Raw genomic sequence first — 25,501 nt, forward strand, 5'->3', positions numbered from 1 at the left:
TGCTTAGGTTGGGGCAATGGAATTAAATCCTTTTATCTAGTAGTTAGCTTTTATGCTGAAAATGGCTTTCTGGGCACCTGTTTCTCAGATGAGAAATGCCCACTCTGTGTAAACTGCCTTTGCGGGGGATGCGATAGTCATGCTGGGTCCTTTGTGCCTCACGCTACCACAGTAAAGATCCTGTGATAGGATCTGACTTTGCGCAAAAGATGAGGTTTGAATTCGGCTTACCCTTCCATAGCTGAGCTTGTTCTGCAGAGCTTGCAGGAGCACAAAAAAAGCAAAGCGCGTTGTTGCTACCTCAGTGCAATCTCTGTATGTACAGAAAACAGAACAGCTGAGAAAGGAAGTGTCACTTCTGTGCACTTTTTTTTTCCACCTAAAATGCATTCATGGATTTTTGAGAGGACTGGAAAAGCCATCTGAATGGAATAAAATCTTTAGTGGAGAACTATCTTTTTAATATACTTCCCTGAGCGGATAAATATTTAAGGATTGCAAGCAAGTTGCCATATTTGGTCTATGTTCAAGTAACCATGTTAAGAAGCCCTCGTTGGGTGATAAGTAGGGTACAGAGAAGGAAAAGATACCCTTCTCTGATGAAGCCTGCTAGATACGGGCCGACTCCTGTTCCATTTCTTTGCAACTTCAAATGAGCTAAGGAACAGGCAGTGCAAATCTAGGGTTGTAGGTGGACCATCTGGTCATGTAGGTCGTCATCCTCTAATGTCTTATTTCTTTGTTGCTTTGACGTTTGCCATTTCAGGTGGAGACAGATTGAGTTCATGAAGACTAGAACAATGATATTTACTTCCCCTGTTAGACTGGGGCATGTTGACTAACAATTCTGCTTTCCAAGTGATCCTTATCTTGAGAATACATTTTTTTAAACTTGTTTTTGCTTGTATCCTTGTAAGAGGTACGGCATGATATTCTTTGTGGCTGTAAAAAGACACTAAGGATTTTGGGGCTAAAACTGCCTGACCTCCTCTTCAGCAAATGACAGAATTGAAGGAGTATGCAAAAGATTATGCAATGATCGTTTTCAAAGCATATTAACCAAAACGCAAGGTGAGACTTTCAAAAGCACAAGTAGCAACTGCATTCTGGATTGCTACTCTCTATTCATAAAGTAGCGATCTGTATCTAGCCTCATTTAGGAAATAGCGCTCTCATATCAGGTTTGCGCTTGGCCGTAGCGTGCAATAACTTAAAATGTCAAGGTTTTCTAGTTTTAAAAATTAGCGTAACGATTGCTGGTGATTAAAGGGAATACCAGATTATACCAAAATGTACTCTCCCCATATGCAGCTTTGCTAATGTGCGGGTAAAGCAAAACAGTTAATTGCTAGAAGAAAATATTTGCAATAGGAACGTGGCTCCTTTCAGTGAGACATCAAGAAGCTGATGGAAAAGTTCACCTTTTTTTTTTTCCCCCGTGGTTTGAGCAAGCACTTTTTCTTTGGAGCACAGTATTAAAATGTCTAGGATAAGTTGTGTCTTGTATCACTAACTTGTAAGAGATCATGTGGTAGTTTATGTAACCGGAACAAGCCTCTCGCAGCACTGCTGATGTAGTGAAATCTGGAAGAAATGCATTTCTTTATAAAGTTTTGGAGTCTGTACGTTCTTCTCTGGCTCAGTTAAAATAACTGGCCTAGTTTGTACTTTGCAGAATTATGTAGGTTAAGAAAAGGTTCTTGCTTATACAAAGGGTAATTGTTTTTTGCCAGCACAGCTTTTAACAGAGCCTAGGTGTTAGGAGTTATTGATGAGTTAGCAATGCACCCAGAATCGGAGAGTTTTCATTGTACTTGACTTCCTCATTCATAAATCTGCCCTTTTCTGGGAAAGAAAAGGAAGGAGAGGGGATTTCAGCTACACATTCCCTTATGGGTCCTTCTGGTTCCTTGAATTTCCACTTTTTTCATGGTGAAGACAATTTGGATACTGGCTCAGGTGGTCTCTCTTGCTTGATAACTCTGGGATTGCTGTGGGGGGAAAGAAAAAAAATTCTGGAATTGTGTTTGTATTTGTAGGGCAGCTTCTGTGCAGGATTTCAAATAGCTTTATAATGCTTCACTTTCACAATACTGCCTGTTGAGTAACTCTTATGCTTTTTGGACAAAAGAAAACCTAGGCATTGAATAACGACTTGCCCAAGGTCATACCAACCCCTGTCTATATTATGTAATTGTCATTTAGTGTGCGATTGTTGTCATCGGGTCCTCTTGAACTAATGGTTTAATTGACTGCATGCACTAGTTCTCAGCACCATAGGCAGCAGCAGGTTAATGCTTTCCACAGCAGACGCCAGCTTCTCATGGGAGGCTGGGAAGAGGCTGGGAACAGAACCTGGGAGTCCTTGCTCCGATCTCTGTGCTAGACACTGCCTCTTTTCTCTTCGTTTGCCTCCGGGAACAAGCTCTGCTACTCTGCAGGCACAGACATGCGATTTTGCTGATGCAGAAATCTGTGGGATTTTCCAGCAAAATGTAGGAGGGTGTAGAAACTCTTCCTGGTTAGGTTAGGTGCTCTCCTGTACTGTTAGCTTTGCTCTTCAGCAAGCTTCAGAGTGTCTGGCGCATTAATTACCCTGCGGTGAGTCTTGGAGGGCTTTGCGCGACGTCAAGTGGCAAAGCTCGCTGCTGGGTGTACGGAGCTGTCCCATTGTCAAACCCGGGCGATATTGCCTCTCCGTATGGAATGGTGTTTCCGTGACTGGAGCTGTGTGGACGCATCCAGCGTTGAACCGTTCATGCGTAAAACGCACTGTTCTGCAGCCTGTTAAAATTTTAGTGGGTTTGGATACTCTTTGTAATTATGTTCAAGCACTCCTGCTAATTCATGCAGAATAATTAAAAACTTAAGTTTGCTCTAAAATAGCTTGCATCTACATAACTAACCAAGCAAACTACAAGCTCCACCACTCCTGGAGCCCTCTGCTTTTTCTGAATCTCATTTCCCACTCTTTCTTCCCCAAATCCCCCAAGCCTTCCGAAGTGCTGGTGCCCAGCAGGATTTGGTTATGTCTTGGTAAAGCATTGAAAGATACATTCCAAGGATGCAAATCAGGGGAAAGCTCTTGCTACTGCTTATAATACAGTTAACTAGAAGTATCTTTTCTGGTAGCACAACCGGTTTATTGTGGACAGTATTTCAGAGGGACCATCAGGGTGTCAGACCTGGCCACTATTTGGCTCTGGAGCTGCTTAATGCTCTCCAACAGATGAAGTATAGCTCTGATATTGGGAATATGTCGCATGCTTGGTAATAGGGTCGTCCTGGTCCTGCAGTCATGGCTGCTGCTCCATAGATCCTCCCCAGCTGGAGCTACTGGGGCTGAAATAGTAAACTTGCTCTGGGATCCTGCTGCATGCTTGGTCTGCTCATGGGACCTGCAGGGAACTCTTGTCCTTTCTAATCTCTGAGTCGTGGCTGGAGCTTTCGCTCTCTGATGTAGCGGTATATATCTTGTGACTCTTGACCATGTGAAGATTTTCTCACAGATGCAGCAGTCAGGGTCAGCCCCGAGTTACGCTTTCATAAGACAAAATAAGTAGTTCAATTAGCCTGAAGAGCCAATTGGTGGGAATTACTGTATGTCTCGAAACCACACTTTTAATGAGGTCAAATCAATGCTCGAATTTCAGCTCGGGTTGGGAAAGGTGCTCTTGATGTCTGAGACATCTGGATTTTGCAGAAGTGTCGCAGCAGTCTGCCTGCTTTCCAGAGGAGAATACTTGAAGTAGTTTGGTAATGGGTCAGATCTTCTCCCTGGAGACTTCTTGTCTTGCACATCTTATCTCTGCTTAGAGCTTCTTTAAGGACCAGATGCGTTTGTCCTTAGCTGAGATGGAGGTAGTCTCTATCTTGATGATGGTATTTCCCTGTCTCTGTCAGCCAGAGAGATGATTGGTCTGAGCTGCGGTTTGCAGCCATGTTTTACCATCTGCTTTGTTGAATCTCACAGGGTGAGAATCAAGTAAAGAATCGCTATGTACCCTTCGTGTCGGTCTTTAGTTCTGCCCTTTGCTTTCTCCACCACAAATGGGCACGGGCAGGCAAAACATTGCATCTACAAAATGGTCTTTCTTCAGCGTGATTTAATTCACTAGCTTTTTGATTAGACAGCTCTGATCAGTCAGGGTAACCGTAACTTGGAGAAGAGTCTTTCTGTGCTGAATGCTGCTCTGTAAGTGCAAACACTTGTTTTCTGCGCCACGTAAAAAGAAACATCTGATGCACTTAGCCAGCTGTGGGATGGGACTTCTACTGCAGGCACTCTAGCAGCCGTCTGTCTTGCTGCCGCTGCTTCGGCTGTGTGTACATCACATGCTCATATAAATAAAGCAGACAAATGTGCTTGGGCCCAGCCTCGATAGCGGAGGACAGACAGTTTATAACATACTGCTAAGCTGCAGATGGAGCGACTGGCTGGAGAATTGGTATTTCATTCTATCCTCCAAGAGCCCTCTGGACATGGTTCAAGTTTCATTAAACTCGGAGGCAGAACATCAGAATAACTCTTGGAAGAAGAGCATGTGCTGCGAAGAAGAATTTTCTAATTAGACTGCAGCTTGTTTAAGTTTTAAGCAACTGGCTAATGCCTAGCTGTTGCTGGCAAAAAGGTACTTTATTCCTCCTGTTTTTAATACGTAAAACTTATTCCTCGTGTAAGCTTGATCAAACGGCAGTCTCTTAATGACTTAAAGTGGGGTTTGCGTTTGAAATGACTGACAAGAGCTGATTACTTTGCTAGTGCCCACTTCATAAACTGGGTGGGGAGACCCCAGTGATATCATGCTTCTCTAATTCGTAGTGCCATCACCTTTTGTTCTAGTGCTGATGCCACTGATGGTCGTGATCAAATGCATGTCTCTTATTTCTTGTTTTCTCAGTTGGTGTTTGGTAACTGCTCTGACTTATTTAACCTTCTCTCATTACTTCAGTGGCACTGACTAGCTTATCTTTAAAAACAAATAAGAAAGAGAATCCAAATCCTTGGGCGAGCAATAGCGTTCATGGAGCTTGGTTTCCTGTAGCTTTGTGTTTTAGGGTCTCTGTCCACCAAAGGCTCCCTTATTTTTAAGGAGTGAAGTTTTCCCTCAGTGGGGAAACTTTTCTCCCCAGTCGCTTGTTTTTATAAGTGGTTTTTAAGAACTCAAGACTGTTTTCCCGGCATCAAATTCAGTGGACACTTAACTTTTTTAAAAACAGGCAAGTCACACAAAAAACTTGATACTGAGGAGACGAGGCCAATAAATCATATTCAAACCCTTCTCTTCTCACCATGCCCTCACCATTTGTCTGGCCCTTCAGAATCCTCTGTTGCATTCTGGTAGATCTCCCATTTTTCTCTTGGTTGTCTCTTTTCTTTTACCCATACTAGTAAACGTGAGGGTGGGATAAAAATCTTCATCTGATGTCAAAGCTGGTCTGCTTGGATAGATCAGTCCGTGCCTTTTTTAATATTTGATCTCTGAAAGAATCCAGTCGAGTGAACCCCGGCTGAAGAGGACTGGAATTAGCGCATTATTATATGGCATTCAGAAGATGCAAAAGCTGCTGTGGCGTGTATCTTCAGGAATACTTCCACAACAGGTTAGAGTAGATGTTTGTTGCATTTGCAACGTGCGTTGTGGCGCTTCAATCAAAGCTAGTCTTCACGCTCAGATTCCATGTAATATAGGCCTGAACATAAAAACCTGTAGGTGAGAAAGGGGCACCCAGGAGGCCTAGCCGGGAGAGATGTTCATTTGATCTTCTGCCAAAAGATGTATCGCGCAAGTGTGGCGTGTGTCAATAGGTGTCTCGAGCCCACGCTGCTGAACAACAGGCGCAATTAGCTTAAAACGCTCCCAAGAGCGCTGTACAAGGAGCTGCAGAAACAAGTGCGAACCGGGAGTGCTGGGCTGGCTGTTAGCTGTGTGGCTTAAAATGCCAAAAAGGAGTCTTTTTCTGAAGATGACAAGGCATTAGTAGCTGATCTCAGGGGGGAAAAAAAAAAAAAAAAGGGAATGCCTTACTTTGGGAAGAGGGAATTCAGGCCTCCCTTGCCGAGCGTTTAGGATAAGGGGTGCCGGCACCTGGTTGTTATGGGAGGCTGCTGTGGCTGTAGCTGGTGCCGGCTTCATAGGGGAGAAGGGTACAGCTGGTATTTATAATTGCCCTTATGCCAGTTGGCCATTTAGTGGTGGGAATTAGGCTCTGTTTACACTAGGGACACTTTTTTTTTTTTTTTCCTCTTGTGCATTTTAGTTTGTGGCTGTTAAACAATTTGTCAGTTCTGACAGCCCTTCCCTGTGCTTGTGATGTTTGTCCTACGGATGGGTGCGCTCTGCTCTGAGCCGGCTTAGGCAATGCGTTCGCTGGTGTTCCTTTCATAAGTTGCATCTGAACTCTGATTCTGGGTGCAGATAAAAATATTTCTTTGTACAAGGAGTGATTTTGTAGCAGAGGTGAAAAGTGACGTTCTTAAAGCTCAGGTTGTTGCGGTACTTAATGCTGTCATCCTAATGTTATTGTACACCAGCCTTGGAGTTTTGCGAATGCAGAAAATTTTCCTCTATATGACCAATATCCTGAAATAGTTGCTTTAGGAATCACTTTTTTAACCTTTGTCTTGTAGATTTAGAGAGAGAGCAAGATGTTGTACTTGCCAGACAATACTGGAGGAACATCGACAGTTGCTGTCAGTACACTTCACGGCTATCGGTTGTAAAACAGTTGTCCTCATACTTAGTTATTCCTCTACAAGTTTATACAGTCATTAAGATCCAGCTTTGGCCCAATATCCATGTAAGGAGGAAGAAAAATCTGCATGTTTTTCAATGTTTGAGTGACGTTGCATTAGTAGACAGCTAGTTCAGTTGAGCTGGTGTTTCCTGGTTCTTGGTCGTGATTGATGTGAAACTCACTGGTATATCTAGATCCTGTTGTGAATGGTCACAAGATGTTTTTAACCACGCTTCAGTGTGAACTGGAGTTGGAACTTTGAACCCAGCGTTTCCCAGACTTTCGCTGCTATTGTTTGTCTTGCTCCACAGTGATAAAACACCTGCTTCGAACACCACCAATTCTTAAATCGGTTCCTGGTCGTTCCCCGTGTTGGCACAAACCCCTTGGCTCTCTTCCTTTGTTTGATTGGTGGTGCTTTGACTTTGGCACTGCCCAACACGGGAGACCATCACCATGCCAAGTACTTGAAGATTTATTTATTTTCCTAAGGCACCAGGTCAAAAATCTTTGCTAGAAGCTTTAAGGTAATTGTTACATGTTCAAATCCTTCATGAAAAATAGAGCTAATGCCCTAATGAAGATGCAAGGCAAAAAAACCCACCCAAACAACCTCTCCTCTGTCCCCCAAAACAAGCAAATGTGTAAAACATAGTGTTTAGGTACTAAGGGGTTAACGTTTGTCGTTGAGGCATGTGCAGTTTTATGGTTTCAAGCCTTAATTTTTCTGGCTAATACAATCAATCTTTTAAGCTGGATTGATGGCTGAAGGTTGCATTTAAAGCTAACTCTTTTTCTGACTTTTCATATGGGGATGTTATTAGACTCATATGGAAAATAAATGCTATTGAATGGAGAATGAAATGCTCGTGATCTGGTTTGAGCCTGTGAAAGTGAAGTGGAAATTTACAGCTTCTTGGCGCCTCTCGCAAGGCCGTTCGCAGGCTCGGCTGACCAGAGCCACCCTTCTGGCTGCCCCTGCTTTGGTTCTGAATGGGACTGAGTGGTGGTCGTAAAATACTGACGTACTGGGTTTAGTGCCTCTTTCTTCTGACTGAAACATTTTTAAGTTTTCCCTATGCCCCTGTTCCACTCCCAGTGGCCTTGCTTCCTTGAAGAAAGTTTCTTCTCTAAATGTAGCGGATTGACTTTGTGTACTGTGATGGCTTCAGTTGGGAGGAGTGGTTACTTCCCTGTATCCCTAGTTCTCTCTTTTCCCTGCTTATATGAACATGATCTGGAAACCCTTGTGCTTGTACCCTGCCATGGGTTTGTTTACTCGACTGCATCAGGCTGGAAACTAGGTTTTTTCAGGAGCAGACTCATCTCCTGTGCGGTTGTCCATGCTGCCTTGCAGCTTTCTTCAGGCTGCAAGGCCAACGGTTGGCGGGGACGTGGACGGAGAACTGTGTCGATTGCAGCCGCAGGTAAGCCAGCAGGCAAAGCAGTAGACCAGGGTCTGTTTTGTCATGGAAAGGCCTGCTTAAGTCACGGTGATCTTAGGGCCCTGGCTACTTGCACTTTCACAGTGGTGTTCCTCGAATCCTCCATTTTCATTTTGTTTAGGGGCAGTGACGGCGTCAAACAGTTTGTCCTGCAACACAGGTTCCTGGTACCTTCTCACTTAAGCATGCCTTAGTCAGCCCATATGCCTTTCTTTACAGATTGATTTCCCAAATGTGGTGTTATTCTTGTAGAGCAAAGCTATTAACCTAAGGTGTTCCGGTCCCTGTTGACTTTTCCAACAATAGCTGTAACTTTGTTTGAGGCCCGGTGGTATAACATTGTTCCTCTTTTCAATAATGTTTCTTCCTCTTCCTAATCTTTAGTGCAGGCTCTGCCAACTCTCTTACTGTTTAGTTCTTTATATCTTGCTAAATCACCCTTGGCCTTGGAATATCCAAGATCTTTCCAGTGGGGTATTGCCATTTCAAATTAAAAAAAAAAACTTCCATGGGGGAGAAGTGACAAATGTTAGCAGGGATGGCAGCTGCCCCTCGGATAGAAATATGCGTGCCAAGGAGGTGGGGATATCAGAATTCAAATGCTATACGATGAGATTAGAAACAAGGGGGAGGGAAACAGCAAAGAGGACGAGGGCTCGATTATTTAACTTTCCAAAAAACGCGCAGGTACGAGGGCTGCGGTAGGGTGTGTTTGGCGTATAAGAGCTTTTCCAGGTGGAAAACAAACCAGGAGGGCAGTGTTCTGGAAAACTGTATCTTAGAAGCTTGTTTGTGTATAAAGGGAAGTATTCGTGTTCGCTTGCTAGGGTGGGATGTTGAATAAATGTTGACAAAAGGAAACATCTGTTTTATCAGGGAGATAACGTCCTTCGGGGTTGCGGATTATTTGAATAGCTCCCGCTCCGTGCTTGTAATGGTTCTCCTGATATTTTAAGTGCTGGACTCCTGACAACTTTGTTGTGCTGTTAAACTCCAAAAAGGGGCCAAAGTAAGAGGGGAGGGGGTTCATTTTGGATTTTGCAGGTGGCCTCTAACTGAAGCCAGGAAATTCGGCATCACTTCATAACCGCACCTCGGAGCCCAAAAGGACTGTGCGATTTTCTCAGGTCTGTGTTGGCCCTTCATCTCCCCTGTAACTTGGCCACGCAGCTTCAAGTTCTTTGTAAAGCGAAATGTGTAGGGTTATTCCAGAGATGTTTGTTGAGATTTGGATATTACAAACACTGACAACTTCCAGTGGATTTTGGAGTTCAGCAAAGGTTGCAGCATCACTCTGTCTCAGGAATGGTCCGGCAAAGTTTCTGCCAAACTCCTGCTGAGATTTTAAAGCCGATATGGGCTGTTGCTGTAGTTGCAAGCCGTTCGTGGCCTCCTCTGGAGGCTGGAAATGAGGAACATGTCAGTTAATTTTTGTCTTCCTCGCTCGTGCTTTAATGGCTATTCCAGGTGCATCTCTTCTGGGTTTCTGTTAAGAATTTGTTTCAGCAGTGACCTGGTTTCTCTTTAGAAAATTGCAGATGCTGCAGGGCTTTTCCCATTAATTGGAAAAATTCCTCACCCGGAGTACAGATGAATCCAGTTTTGATCTGGCTTTAGAAAAAGCACTTTACTGAAGATTGCTTGTACCTTTGAAACAATGAACTGGTTCAGTGCTTGTGTCTGGAAGATTTAGGTAATCTTTGACCTACCTTTTTCCTCCCCAAGCAGGGTGAATTAAGAAGCGTTTTAAAAGCTAACGCCCTGTCCAGAGCATAATTATGTGGGTCTGTAATATCCAGTCTAAAGCTGTGTTTTGGTGCGTGCTTGTTGCCTGCTTGCCTGTAATCTCGTCAGCGTGGGCTTGTTGAGTTGTTTGGGTTTCCATCTCTTGTCACAGGAAGGCCCCTGCTTCCCTGGAGGAAGTGGTTGGTTGATAATTTCCCCCCTTTGTATATATATCGCTCTCCCAGGGCTTTTACTAATAAAGGACTGCCTTGAAAAGCTGTTCAGGTTCCCCCTGCCTTTTCTCATCTCCCGTCCCCCCTCCAGAGGTAAAAAAAAGATCCGACTGTAGGACTTCATATAGTGCTTGTGAAGCTTTGAGCAGAAGCGAATTCAGCACTACTCGTGGCAAGCTCTCTGCTATGCGCTCTGTTTAAATGAGTGCCGTGGACTATTACTTAAAGGGTTTGGCGTAGGCTCTCGAGGTTTGAGGGAGGCGCAATGCCTCCCTAATTCGGTAAGCACCTGAATGGTGGGTCTTGTTTCTGGAGGGGAATGACCGCTCTCGGAGGGACTTCTTGAGGAAGGCTGATTCTCCTTAGCTATGGGTTTTTTTTTGCGGAGAATGTGTTGATCTAGTGGGGGGAGCCACTACGGCAAAAAGCAGCAAGTGCTTTGACAGATGAGCCGCTCTGCGTTTCTAGGGTGTGCAAACAGAGCAGGGGGACAAATGGCTTCCTTGCTGCTAATTCGGGAGAAGGGAAGTTAGACTTCTGAAACAATTTTTCCATGGAGTTACAACATCCCTGTTTAGGTCAGCCTTGGTTTCTCATGACGAAATGTGATCTGTGTGTATCTGTACTAATCAAAGCAGAAAGGGAAGGCTTGCTTTGTTTTGCCGGTGAAAAATGTCCAAATAATGCTCTGACTTCGATATTTTTGAACCCTGTAACATACAGTGTCTTACTTTGTGATTTTTTTGAACTCCTGAAGATTTTCTCATTCCCCGTCTGGTCTGTGCCTGTTATCCCAGAGGCTGAATGCTTTGCCTGCAGAGTCCATAAGAATTTCAGGTGTAACACTATCCAGTTGCACTAGTCATCTTAATTTCTAATGCCAAGCATCAGTTTTCTGTAGGCTGGAAAAGTGTTTCAGTGGCATTTAAATTCCCACTTTTTTTTTTCCTACTAGAGGTGAGGTACTTCACTGAAGGTTTAAGCCACGCTTTAAGGGTAAGCAGAGTGCATCAGACTAACTGAAGCTGGCTGATGGCAGGAAGCAAAGGGTGCTGATTAAATGCTGTTTACCAAGTTGAGTAGGCCCAATATGGGTCTCTTTATCCCAACCCTTTACGGCTATTCAAGTGATTTGGAAAAAGGAGACTAGCAGCTTGCCCAGCACTTGCACCTGCAAATATTTAGAGAAATTTCAGGCATCAAAGAACAGGAACGAGGTCTGGAGAGGTCGGAGCTACTGTTGGAAAGTAAGAGTAAAATGCAAATGATTGTGTACCTGGTTTGGGGAGGAATAGGGAAGATAAGAATTAAAAGCATAGACACACAGTGCCAGAGGAACCTGAAAATGCCTTATACTGTGCAAGAGATCTCACGTGATAGACCAGAGCAGTGTTAATGCTTTTTTTTGAGCAATTTGGGCAAGACTTTGCCTGATGTTGGCCATGTCACTGCTAAGCAGCTGCCACCTCGGCAGGAGCTCGCAGGGAGTGATTGAAAAGCTTGAGGGCAGACATTAAACAGCCATTTAAAAACAAGATTACTCTTGCGAGGGCCATCGACACAAGGTGAGGCCGAGATTGGGAGAGGACCTGGAGGGTCAAATAAAACTTCCTTTAGGAACGGCATCCGCAGGAGGTGTCGCGCTGTTTGGCAGTGCCCTCTTGGATGCGTGTCTCATTAGTGGGTGCTGCAGCAGCCGATTCTGCCTTGTAACTTGGCAGGGAAAGAGGTTTAGAAGTGCATCTCTCTTCCCCTACCTCTATTAGCCTCTTAATAGGGTAAATAACAGCCACCTTTTCCTCTGGGGGTGTAGATTGCTCTTCTGGCAAGTCCGCCCTTAAGCGTGCATGTGAGGGGGTTGGAGACGAGAAGGGGAAGAGTTAAACGCGTGTGGTTTAAATTAGTGACATATAACCACGGTGGCGGTGGGGTGACGTCGCGGCATAATTGTATCCGACACTGTTTTGTCAGTCAAATGATGGGCAGTGCAAGTTCAGCATTGCCTGCTGCAGCACTAGATTGCTTTAAGATAATCTGAGGAGGAACTGGCAGCAAATAGGACAACGAGAAACAAGGTCTGGATAGGCCGAGTTCAAAAGTCTTTTTTTGATTCCTGCTGCGAGGACTCTGTGGCGAGGCAGGCTGTTACGGGGCCGAGTGCTGCTGTTCCGGGACGCCGAAGCTTTCGGATAGCAACAGCTTAATAAAGGCAACGTGGAGGATTGCTGTGAAAATAAAGATGGGGTTTTGTGTTCCTCTCGGGGTGGAAGTGCTGAGTCTATAGATTGTAGAAAGCATTAACGCTTTCAGATCCGACTGTAACTGCTCCCGTATTGAACGCCAGCAAAGCCATAGCACGAGTGCGCAGATGTTACCCGTGCGCAGCTGGGTTCCCAAGCAGGAGACGTTCTTGCTATCACCTCTGTTAAAATACCTGCCAGCCAGAAAAGTGGGCATCTTGGCAACTGGAATAAGAGGAGGAAACGCAAGAAAACAGCTGCCTAAATACAAAGAGGTGTCCTACAGAACGGTTGACTTCGAATGGAGTCTCGCCGAAGCCGTTGTCTGTGAAAGCTGCATCGGGGAGGCCTGTTCGCTTAGGGTGTTTCAGGCCTCCAGCATCTGCGTCTATGGGAGATGTTAACTCTCTCCAAGCTCTGAGCAAAGTTTGGGGGACTCTGCTTAAAACGTACTTTATTGTTCTTCCTTGTTAATGCTTCTCGAATGGCCTTAAAGATGGAGTCTAGCTTATGGGGCCTGTTCTGCTTGAGGCTGAACTGGGAATATCTTTATTTTAAGGCCTTTATTTTAAGGCTTGAGGGGAAGGAAAATATAAAATTGGTCAGAGTTATGCCTAGGAATGATTTAAAAGTTAAATGTCTGTAAACCAAAGAATTCGGCTCAGCGGCGTGGAAGTGTTTAGCCCTGAGTAGCTCTAATCTGGGAACCCTTCAGCCTAAACTAAAGGCTAATTGATTTAAATGGCACTACATGCCCTATCTTGGAAGCAGCTTTCCTGCCGTGCCAGGCAGCTGTTAGCGTTACGGTCCTTTAGGGGAATGTTGAGACAGATAAACCCAAAGCATTATCTGAACAGTCAGGATGGTTCGTGCTTGATCTCCAAACACCCACGTGTTTGTCTTGTTGCCTGTATGTTCTGCTGGCCGAGATGGGCCCGAAGAAGCAGGGATCTGAGTCCGGTCACGCAATGATCAGAGGAAGGAGATGCAACTCTGACAGCTGCGAATGGGTATAAGAAATAAAACTCAATTTAAATTCTGGTTCCTTTAGTTTTGTCCCTTTTGATGGCTTGAGCACCTACCACCAAAGTGTGTGTCCTACTATGAGATTCCTTAGCATCGGGAGAGGCTGTTTTGCATCTGCTGCGTTCAGCCACCAAGAGCTGTAAAAATACTTGACTGCTTGTTTGGCTCGAAGCCTTCGAAGTGAAAAAGAAATATGCGTTCAGCTTGAAAATGACCTCGTCTGATGTTAGGGAAACCTTTGTGGGGAAAAATCACTGTCATATTATAGTGCAGCAGTAGATCCTTGGGAATCCTCGTCAACATCTGGGAACTGCCTGAGACGAGCTTGGGACTGGAAATCCAAGCGTGGGTCTGTAAAGCCGGCCTTGTTCTCGCTCAGTTCCTGGCATGCTTCTCGCCCCCTTGTTCCTAGGGCAACGACAGGTTGGGATTCAGGTTGGCACAATATGTTCATAACTAGTGAATGATCTGCTTGTTTTTCGGCTGTTGCATAATTGTCCAAAAAAACAGTGGTTCTGTTTGCTCCGTTCTAGCCATAGCTGTAACCTGTACTTAAATGTTCTTGCAAGTACTTTTAATTCCCTTTATCAGCCGAGAAGGTTTTACTAGTGATGTTAAAAAGAGTCTAAGGGAATGTGAAATATGCAGGCTAAAACAGGCACAATTCCTAACAAGGCAGTAGTGTTTACCTATCACAACAAAAACGAGCAGCAAAACTGCTTATCTTCAGAAGCCTGGTTTCTTGGTTCCTCTGCCAATATGCCATGAAGCAGTGAGAACAGGAAATTAATTCTGATATCTTTTTTTTTTTTTATGAAGCAGTCGTGCTTCCATACCTTGTTTGTGGTGCTGTTTCTAGGAGTTGGCTTTCCTAAGGGTTTAAGGATGCGAGAATGAATCTGGAATGCAGTATTGTCGTCTCTGGGTGTTGCAAGAGGCCTGAGAAACTCTTTTCGGGAGGTTGTGCTTCCCAGAGGTAGCACCAGAAAGCTTTTCCATGGTTTGTTCTTATTAGTTTTTTTGGAGGGGAGGGCACTCATAGCAATACCACTCTAAGATGCCACACTGGCTCTCTCTTTCAGTATATCCCTCATAGGTTCTGCGAGCTGGGACATCTGGTGTCTTCATGCTAGAAGTGAATGGGAGACTGTGTCACGTGTCAAATCCAGACAGGCTTTGCTTCATTCTTTTGACCTGGGCAAACCCGGTTCTGCGGCTTAGGATGAGCCTTTTGGGCTAAGGAGCTCTGAAACCAGCGGCTGGTCTGGCTTGTCTGGGGTGAACTCTTAGTGCGCGGTCACACGACGTAAAGGAATTAAGGTCCCGCACCTCTGACGTGCGGTAGCACTCTACATGCTTTTCACATGCTTCATGGCCGGGCTAAGCATGTGAACTGCGGAGTTCAGTAAACCGTGATAACGCGATGACTTTGAATCCTCGAGTAGGTGCCTGCTGCATTGGCTGTCCGAGTACGTCAGCCGCCGCGCTGGTGCGCCGTCTGCTCTTGGCAAATTCGGTTTGCCTTTGCTTGCTGTGCCTGTAGGAGGTGGATGCAATTTGCAAGCGCTCTGAGATTCAAAAGCAAAATGCACGAGCGGAGCTTATTATCCTGCAGACGGAGAGGAATGAGCCAGGCCCCTGAGGTCTGCAGGAGTCTGGCGAGCCGGGTTTCTCTGCCTCCGTTTGAAGGGACGCTGTTCTGCCGTGCGGGCATGTCCAAGTGCCGCAGCCTGCAGGTCTGATACTTTACCTGGAAGTCATCCTGTGGCAAACGCTCATTTCCTAACTAAACCTGTGGCTTTCTTTATCCTCAGTTTCCCAGAATAATAATCCTTGTATTGCGGGAAATGATAGAGAATAGAACTTGTTAATCAATTACAATTTGCCTTGCATGTTCTGTGGGTGGATGCATATGGGTGTGCCATGGTAAAGATCCCGGAGTTGCCTAGTGGTAGCGTTTGCCTGGGGGAACCAGTGTTGGCAGCCAGTTGGTTAGAGTAGGAAACCAGGTCTCTGATCTCCCTGGTGGTGATTCACAGGCATCTTAGCTGCCGCTTCAAGTCTAGGCAGGAGCGTTCTTTGAATTCTGCTGCAGGTATTTAAGAGCTGCCCAGCTATGGGGTGATATTACTGCCGTTACCGCTATGCTGTAGTAATAGATCATGGGAATGTACCTAGCTTTCCACTGTGAAACAAAACACGTTGGTCTGAATCATTGTGGGCAACCCTCGGTTGACTCTGTGCTAAGTGGACAAGGGAATTCGCCAGATCAATTATGGTGTTCTCGCTCTGACGTAGTGCCACGTTGCTGGGCTTTAATGTCCTAAACTGCTTTACCTTGAGTTGCAGAGCAATTTGCCTGTGCTCTTGAGCTTGTCTGTTCTGGGTCTGCCTTCCTTCAGTGCACACCACGCGAGAGGCCTTTTGACTTATACCTTTGTGGTTTAAAAAAAACCCCAGAGCATTGAGATCTCTGGTTTTATCCACCTGGTTATTCAAGACTAATGTCTTTATCTTGCACAGCTTGGTTACAGGTAGGAGCAGATGGCATTCACATGCTTAGCTTTAGGACTACCTAGAGAGAGCTGGCAGATAGGCTAGTGGAGAAGTCCTTGTCCCAGTTTTTCAGGCCCGTCTCCCGGACTGCTGACCTCAAGGACTAGGAAGTGCACTCTGGAAACTCAGGAATTCTGCTTTTCTCTTGTTTGAGCAGATGAATGCACAATGATTGTCCATCTGTAAATGAACTGTGAGGGATGCACCTATGGATATGCTCTGCAGCGATCTCCTCCCAAGGAGATGGAACAGCTGCTATGAAGCTCTGTTAGTAGCAGTGTTGCACAAGAAATATCTTAATCCAAACCTGATGAACTTCTAGACAGGAAAGGGGAGAGGATACATTTTTACCTTTCCTTTCAATTTCATATAGATGCTAACCTGAATTTTTCTGTGCTTTTTCAGGTGCTGGAGAGTCTGGTAAAAGCACCATTGTGAAGCAGATGAAGTAAGTGAAAGTGCAGGCATCTAAACAGCATTTTTGTGCAAGATGAAATAAGAGATCTGTGGTGCCCTTCTGGCTTGGCTTGGGAATGACGACTTGTTTTTTTTTCCAGGATTATTCATGAGGATGGCTATTCGGAGGAAGAATGCAAACAGTATAAAGTGGTTGTCTACAGCAATACTATCCAGTCCATTATTGCAATCATAAGAGCCATGGGAAGGCTAAAGATAGACTTTGGAGAAGTTGCCAGAGCTGTAAGTATTTCCCTTAGTCTGAGCTTGTGCTGTGAATTATGTTAATGAATCCTGGAAACTCAGTTGGTCGCACTTGTAGTGGAAATATGTTTGTTACAGGTTATCAAAGGTCTTTCACTACCATATCTTGTAATGTATTACCAGTACACTGTGTGGATTATTTTACTGAGATTACAGATGAGAACTTTTAGCAGCTTTGAATGCTCAAAAAAATAAAAAGTCACCCGCCCTTCCTCCACCCCCCCCCCCCTTTAAGTCCAAGCTATTTGAATTTTTAACAAAACATTCAGTTTGGGTTTAATTTGCTTGGCCTCTGACGTCAGTGCCCAGAGTGTTTCAAAGCATCGTGCCGCTTGGTCTTCAAGCTGAGTCAAATAAATCTTGAACCTGAACTTACAGAAAAATATGGTCTCTAGTGAAAGGCTTTATTAAGAAATCACTGTCTCCCTTACTTCTGACAGCTGCTGAAGCAAAAAACAATTCATCAAAGCTTTAAACCTGTGATCATCCAAAACTTGTTTTTGATACTGAAATTTTCCCTGCTGCCATAGTATACAATACCATGCTGTAATAAAGCTTTTCCATTTAAAACTATTATTTGCAGTATAATTCTTTCATTAGTCTCTAATAGAACGCTGGCATTCTTAACTATTAGTGTTTCAGAGGAATTGTATCATATGCCAGATGACTGAAAGCTTGCATTTCCGATGCGAATGCCGCGGGTTACACTGGAGCGGTGATCCCTGGGGTGCTGATGCTGGGAAAGTGGTGTGCGCCATGTGCTGCCGCCCTTGATCAGTGCATCTCGCCACGTGGGCTAGAGGAGATGGGTTCTTGCACAGAACTTGCCTTTCTGGCCAAAGGAGAAAAATATAACTTAATGGTTTGAGGGAGAAAACAGGGTAGGGTGTGAGAGAGAGAGAGAACACAATGCCTTAACGTACTTGCTGCTGCCTCCAAGACGGATGTTGAGGTTAAGCCTCACTGCGTAAAGGTAAAAATGGTTGTACATCCTAACTTGTTTTGGTTTTCCCCTTCTTCCTGCAGGACGATGCCCGCCAGTTGTTCGTATTAGCTGGAAGCGCAGAGGAAGGCGTGATGACTGCTGAGCTAGCTGGTGTGATTAAGCGGTTATGGAGAGATGGTGGGGTCCAAGCCTGCTTCAGCAGATCAAGAGAATATCAACTTAATGACTCGGCATCATAGTAAGGAACCGTTACCAAATGCTGGTGTTCAAAAAGGACCTGCGTGACTGAAAGCAATATGGGTATTTTCACGATAAGGGTGCTCCCCTGAAACTGGTCTGGTTTGTCACAGGATGTGGTTCTCAAGGTCGCTTTGCGCTTCAGCTGATTAAAGTCCCTCTTACCGTTTCTCTTCCCTGTACGTAATACTGGAAAGAATACGCTCATTATTTTGTGACTAGGCAAATCTGTTTTTAGCGGAAGAACAGTTTGTCCACTTGCGGTAAAACAAACTCTTACAGCAGGTGATGAGCTGTGTGACCTTTTTTTTTTATCCCTACGGGGGCGGGTAACACCCCTGAAACTGAGCTTCTAATTAAAATACCAAGTTTGTGATGAGCAACAATTTCTAATAGTGAGATCTCCTAATATTGACAAATCGATATTCACGCAGTTCTTGCCTTAACAACTCTCACTATTTTTCTATTCCTGTGCCTAAAGCCACTAAGGCGGTGCTACAGGCTAGCTATAAACCTGCGTACTGTTCTGTTGCTGAAATGCATGTGATAAACAGCGTGGAGGACTGTAGGCTGCTGCTGGCTGTTTAATGACTCTCATCCAGAATGCCTCATCTCTTTCCAAGCACAAGGTTAGTGCAGGGAGAGGAAACCATTTCTTTTAATGAGCAAAACAATTGTGTTTTCTCTCTTTTAACCTCTTCTGTCTGGTTTCTCTAGAACTAGGGTTTGAAACTCGGAAAGGATGACTTTGGGGTCAAATGTGCTTTCTGATGTCCGCCTAAAAACATCCCTCAATTTGGCCAAGTTTTAATGCTTTCAGAAAAATTAGTTTGGAAGTGCTTTATAAAGAAAGCATAGATGTGTCGCAGCTCACTTATCTGCAGGCTGTCTCTGGGCAGAGAATGTTTTAACCTGAAAATAAGCAAGAATTTCTATAAAATTGTAACACTTTGGCAGACTATCATGAGCTTAGATCAAGGTAACCGAGTTGATGACAGGAGGCTTTCTCAGACTCTTGCGTGCCTTTGCATCATGCAAGGCAGGAACTTCAGATTTAAAAGGGAAAAATAAGGTACATGAGGAGGGGAAGTGAATGAGAGAATAGATTTAATGAAAAGGCAGTGGAGAAGCAAAGATTAAGGACTTCTCAAGCAAAGGATTGAGGGCAGAAAGGAGAAGTGGGGATGAGATTGGCTGGAGCCTGAGGAGGAGGCTATAAGCTGGGGAACCTTAGCTTTGTGGTGGTCTTCATTAGCTTTGAAAGAGTCAGGACCAGGATGAAAGCAGTCTGGAAGAAACATGGCAGAAAGGGGTCAGGTTTGGGGAGAAAGGGGATAAATATGCTTTAGTGGGTGCTAGCTCCATCCTGCTGCCTTTCAAATACTGGATTCCAGAGGCTTTATTCCTGTTCCTAAATATCCACAACCTGCTTGTGTCCCATCTCTGGTACTAATGTGTGCAGACACAAGTGCTCTGAAGAGTTACTCTAGTGGGCTGGTGTCAAATCTGCACGGCGGATCTCCAGCCTGTTGATGACCCATGCGATATTATTCTGATATACGCCTGATCGAATTTTGTTTCCTGTCCTAAGACCAAGTTGCATTAAAGGAGCGTTCTTGAAATTCACAGCTGAGCAGCTCAGAAGTTAGGAGCCGCCGTGAGCGAGAACCTCTTCAGTGCAGAGCATGAGGCCACAGTTAAAGTCCTGGTTTCTTTTTTCCTCCCCGCAGGACCCCTGCCTTACTGGGGTACAGAATAAGCCAGCCAAATGAGCAGTCAGTCGCTGTTTTCTCCTCTTCTTGTTCAGCGTGCTCCTGACCTGCCTTATTTTCTGCTGTTACTCAGTTCCCGTGTCCGTGCTTAAAGGACGCGCATCTTGCAGGCTCTTCTCGTGGTGGTGATCGCATGCGTGCTAGCTTTTGGCAAAATTTGCCTAGGGGAATTCCACCTCCCTCCTCCTTTCAACTCCTCTTGCAAACAGGACTGAAAGCCCAGGCTTAGCATCCCATAAATTTGTGCTGGTTTTCTCAGCTGAAATTCAGCAGCGCGTCGCTTCAAGCATGGCTCATGCTGACTTGCAGCGACTGAGCGCTGCTCCTCGCTTCGGGTCAGACCTCAGGGCCTCTTGCGAGACACCCAGGAAGAAGAGGAACATATGAGCGACCGCTTATGAAAAGTAGGTGCCATGACTAACATCGCGCAGCAGCTCCGTGGCAGAGCGCCGAGGCGGTGCTCAGGGCAGCGCTGAACTGTCCCGAAAACTCTTCTGCCTGCTGTTCCCTGCCTCGCCGAGCGCTTCCGCTTGTGCGGGCGAGGGTCCCTACCTATTGCACGGCCTGAGGCAAGCGGCCGCGTGGGAGGAGAGGAGGTAACTGTAATAACGGTGTTGAAACGCATAAGCGGAGGGCGGGGGTGAGCTCTCAAAGGTGGCTTGAGTCATGACGCTCGTTGGAGTGACGAGTGCTGCGAGCTCTGCGTGTTTCCTCTTGCTTTCTGAGGAACTGAGTAACTCTCGGTCTAGAAGCGCGGACGTTCCAGCGCTCGTGTAGATGATCAGTTAGCAGCCCGCTTTGCATCGCCGTCTTGTTGTCCCTCTAGCAACTGTTTTGCTTCCTGATGTTGTATTTCAAACATCTATATTTTTAGCTGCCCTACTGCAACTTCCCATTTCTTACTTATCTACCATTTCAGAGAACGGCTCTCCGCTCCTGTCCCTAGGATCAGTACTGGGCAGGAGCGGTTCAAAGTTCACGCGCGATTCTCGGTTTAATAGCTACAAAGCCCAAAACCCTGTTTGATCATGCAGCAGTGTGGATACTTGGGCATATTACTGTCTTACACATTTCTGCAATTACTTCTGTCTCCTACTTGGAAATGTAGGTAAGCAGATAGTGCTCTTAAAATATCTCGCTTGCTGGTATCACTATTCTTCCAAAGTTAATGCAGGCATCAGTCTGCAGATACTGTAGGTGACTATTGCAGGCTCACAGGCAATTAGCACACTTTCTGACAAACCGTTATCTATCCTGGCATATTTTGTCTCACTCCCACGTGGCAATTTTGGCCTAAATTCCCTGACACTCATGAGACTGGGTAAAACCTAGATTATTTCTGTGTGTTTTTTTTTTTTCTTTCCTCTCCTCTCTGCTTTCAAGTAAAAGCTTGCAGGGCATTGCCCTCTCATTTGCATCCTGGTGCTTTCTTGTGATTCCCTTTAAGTAGCATCACCTTGGGATCACGGCTCAAGTTTTTAGAAGCAAGCTTTTCCATCTGAAAAAAGCCTCTGGTGAAGGCTTGGGGCCTGGCTCACTTGGACCAAATGAGCATTCAAATTAATAAAGATAACATGCAACATTCCCTCTTCCCGGAGATGCTGCTCCGATACCTTGTTTTCTGCTTGGCTTAATGTCGTCATCTGCCAAAATCCAGCGAAGCGTAAGGGGAAAGAGGAAGCAGACTTCCGTGAAAGAAGCGGATCTCTTAATATTTAGATGTGGGTATCACCCGATCTTCACCTATTTTCTTGGTGCAGGAAGACTTGGCTATAGATGACTAAGTCTGCGTGAGCCATCAGCCTCTGCGGGAACGACACATCGCTGCTTGCGTCTTCCGACTGACGCTCGTTCTTTTGATAATCTTGCTTGAAAGCGTCGTGTTTGGTGGGGACAACCAGAGACCACCTGGATACCCGACCTGCTGTTTGCCCGCTCGCCTCGGCTCCCCGGCGCGGCGTCTGAAGGCAGGCTTTTGTTCGCCGCTCTCCCTTCCGCCCTTGGCGACAGCCCCTCCCTCCCTCCCGTAGCTCAAGCTGTGGCTAGTCTTTCATAATAAATGCTTTGTACGAATCTTTTGGAGCTTTCGGCCATGTTTTTGGCTTTGAAAGCCTGCTTTCCAGCACTTAAACGGGCTGAATTGTTAGGAAAATACCATTCCAGGGCTCACGCGAGCTTGTGGAGGAGGGGAACGGCGTTATCTTCCCCAGCTGAACGCTCTCCGTTTCAGGACATCCTTCCGCCGCTGTCAGCGTTTCCGAGCAGAGCGGTGAGAAGTCGGTTCCCTGTCTCCGATTATTTTTTTTTGAAGCTGACGGGTTTTCTGATCAGCCTGGAACCACAAATCCTTGCACATGGAGGAATTGAACCAGTGCCAGGACTGGCTCAGGATGTCCCGGAAAAGCTTGGAGGGTCATTAAGACAAACATGAGTTAGGCTTTTCGGTCAGCGTTTTTTTTTTTTTTTTTTGCCCAAACCATAATTTCTAGGGTGTAAAACCTTTTTTTGCAAGCTTGTCTGTGCAAGGTGGCGTTCAAGCATGAGAAAAGGGAGGAGGCCGTGCAGATCTGCAACATGCACGCATCAGTTGGCTCTTCCGGTACCAAAAAATCCCCTGTGCCTGGTATTCCAACTGCTTAGGTTGTTTTCGTGGGATCTCGTATTTGTCCTTCGAGTCTCCCTGGAATTAATTTGGCAAAGTGTGTTTTTTTTTCTAAGGGAACTTGCAGATACAGCTCTGCTTCATCTGATGCACCTTGTTCCGCTAATTGGTATGCGAGCGTTCAAGTGGCACTTTGCAATTCATTTGACGGAGGTTGCCTGAGTCTATTCACTCCTCAGTGGGTGCTTAAAAAGACTGAATAGGAATTATACCAGTTTCGCTGCTCAAACTTCTGATGCTGAAAGTTGGCAATTGTGGACAGATGCTTTACAGCTTCAGCTCGCGCATTTATCATTTAACAGCTTGGCTTTGATACAGGCCACGTGGCTTGCCCGGATCACTTAAAAGTTGCCAGTTTGGTTTTTAGGTAGCGCTTCCCTCTCTGTTAGTTTCTGAGCAACCATGCCCTAGCATTCACTGTTAATGCTGTTGTTTAATTCATTTATTTTCTTTGCATTTCGATTTGTAGTGTGGTTTTTTTTTTTTTTTTTTTTTTTTTCCAAGGGTGTTTTGTTGCTAGGGTGGTTGTGGTCTAGGGCATGGCTGAAGCACGTCTCCATCTAGTCTGTGTAGCTAGACTCATGCTGATAGAAAAGAGGAAAAAAAAACAAAACAAAACTGGGTGTGTTACTTCCTCAGCAGAAATATTTCTGAACTGATGCAGTTTTCACTAAACTGAAACTAAAACTGGTCCCAAGTATGAGTTATAGGTACCGTGTTTCCGATGAAAGAGCGGTTTACAAACCTGTCATCCCACTGAACAGAAGAACGGAGTGAGGGCAGTCGGCCCTTTTGGGGCTAAAACCGCTCGCAGATACCAGCTTTTTGAGAAAAGCCGTACTTCAAGGCGAGCGCAGGCAGGAGCCTGGAAGGTAGGCTGGGTTCTTCTGGGGTTCGGAAAATAGGTCAGCGCTCTGCGAATGCCTGCTGGCGTTCTTGGCCAAAGGAAATGCCGCCGTCGAACGCGGAAGCTGATGGAGGGGCGAGATGTCACTTGCGGTACGTCGCCTGCTTGGTGATGTCTGAAGGCGAGTGAAATCTGGGCCTCCTGGCATCGCTCCCTGCCGTATAGCTATGCCAGGCTGACAACTGCTCTGCGATAGTCTTTGGGAGGGCAGGATTTCTTAAACTCGTGTAAAACTAGCAAAATCTCACAGCTGTACAACACTGTATCGGATAAAAACGCTCCTGGTACCGACGGGGCCAAAGCAGTTAGCGATAACGCTGTTGGCAGCTGTGCATGGAGGAGGCTGACGCTTGCTTCCAGCCCCTTCAAAATGGAGTTGGATTAAGTAATCCTCTCTTGCTCCGTGGGAGCAGAAGGCCTTCGCCTTCCCCTTAACAGAAAAAAATGAGCTCAGAGATGTTGTTGGCTAGAGCAGGATTTACGACTTGGTCGGAGATGATGTATGCTGATGCTTATGTGCCCGAGAGCCGAACTTCAAAGGGAATGTGCCGAAGCTGGAATTAGCTTGGGGGGGGGGGGGGTCTCAGTGGACGCGCTGCTGCGATGCTGCAGAGAAACCGATTCCTCCCAGCGGCCTTTAGGGGAGCTGGCGTGCTTTGTGTGGCTAGCTGGGAGAGGCGCACGGGTTTCCAGCGGTCTCCTGGAGCAGGAAGGCAGCTGTGCTTCAGGCCATGTTAAGATTATTAGATCCGCAGCTTTAAAAGCGAGTAGCTTTCTGCTGTGTCCTCCAGAAAGCCAGGAGAAGGCACCTTTAGCTGTTAGCTTGCTGTTGCTAAAGTAGGTAAATGAATCCCCCTGTTTTGGGGGTAGTTCTTTACACTTAATCCTTTCCTGCTGTTTCATCTAATATATTCTTGCCTTTTAAAGTGAGCCACTGGATTTATTACCTTGCGCTTTGATGTGGAAGACCTTGACTACTTTGAATTGCCCCAAGAGATACTGCTCTTGGCATGGCTTCTGCATCTGCAGTACCTCTCGTGCTCTCCTGTTGTTAGACTTTGCTCCCCGACTAGCTAAACTCTACCCAGCGCATGCTGTAAGGTGATATGAGGAGTGTAGAAAACCCTGGGCTAGAGCGGGGCGGGGGGTGAGTGTGTTTGTCCGTTTGCCGTGTGTTTGAGAGCTGTACCGTATGAAGAAGACGAATAAACTTCATGGTGACTTTCTTCTGCAATTTATAAAAGATTTATAGCAAGCAAGCGGACTAAAAAAAGCGCGTCTTGTGTTGTCTCTTTTGCTTTAGTTACCTAAATGACTTGGATAGAATATCCCAGCCGACCTATATTCCGACTCAGCAGGATGTTCTGCGGACCAGAGTTAAAACTACAGGCATCGTGGAGACTCACTTCACCTTCAAGGACCTGTACTTCAAGTAAGTGAAGGGCACCGCTGGTCCCTGGGGACTGCAGCGATTTCTTCGGTGCTCAGTGGTGGTAGGTTCCCCGCCTGCACTGCAAAACTTCTTGCTCGGTTTTAACTGTCCTCCTTGCCTCCGTTAAACTCCCTCTCTCCTGGCGTTGTTCACTGGAGATACCGGTTTGACTTTTATTCGCCTTCTTCTGTTCTTTTCAGCTGCTTTTATGTTGGAATCGCAGACACAGGTACTGACTGCTTGTTTACAGGATCAAAACCATACTAAAAGGACACTGACTGCTGGATTTTGAGTTTTGAATTTAACCCCTTCCTTTGAAGTGGAAGATGGAGTTCTCCCCGAAGGCCCAGTCTCGGCTCTGGGCTGCATGATGTCCTCTGCAAAGCTTTCGATGACTGTGCTGACTTGACACTTGCTGCAGAGCAGGCCTGGGGCGTGCAGAAGTGTGCCGGGCACTGGGCGCCTTTGTGCGACGCCGCAGAGGCTGGGACCTGTCTGTCCTCCCTCTCGGCATGCTAAATCCAGTCTTTGAAGGGTTCAGGTATCAAGCCTGGCCTTGGCAGTGTCCCTTGAGTATCACTAATCGAGTTCCCTCTAACCTGCGTAGTGGCTGCTAGAGTGCAGTTTAGCTGCTTCTCCGCTCTTGACCTGCTCTTTAGAAAATCCTCGCTTTGGATCCCAAGCGCCCTCGTGACGTAGAGCCTAGAGCCCCGTTTGCTGGGCATTAGTGTCGTGTCCAGTGGAGGTAGGAAAACGCAGCGTCTGTGTCTCGGGCCAGTTATCTTCCTCTATAGCAATGTTTAAGTCTGCTCAAGGCCTTTAAGCATTTGTTGACTTATTTTGAGCTTGTGTTTGACAACAG

At 45.8% G+C, this 25,501-nt stretch overlaps 1 protein-coding gene across 1 annotated transcript in view; it reads left to right on the forward strand.

Annotated features, from left to right (window-relative positions):
* GNAI3 (G protein subunit alpha i3) overlaps positions 1 to 25,501 on the forward strand; it is a 31,911-nt gene that overhangs the window by 1,584 nt on the left and 4,826 nt on the right. Inside the window, exons 2-5 of the mRNA XM_067310664.1 lie at positions 16,369 to 16,411; positions 16,521 to 16,662; positions 17,710 to 17,867; positions 24,511 to 24,639. Coding sequence (XP_067166765.1) covers positions 16,369 to 16,411; positions 16,521 to 16,662; positions 17,710 to 17,867; positions 24,511 to 24,639 — 472 coding nt within the window. The remainder of the gene's footprint in view (positions 1 to 16,368; positions 16,412 to 16,520; positions 16,663 to 17,709; positions 17,868 to 24,510; positions 24,640 to 25,501) is intronic.

The sequence above is a fragment of the Apteryx mantelli genome, chromosome 25 (assembly GCF_036417845.1).
Source record: "Apteryx mantelli isolate bAptMan1 chromosome 25, bAptMan1.hap1, whole genome shotgun sequence".
NCBI lineage: Eukaryota > Metazoa > Chordata > Aves > Apterygiformes > Apterygidae > Apteryx > Apteryx mantelli.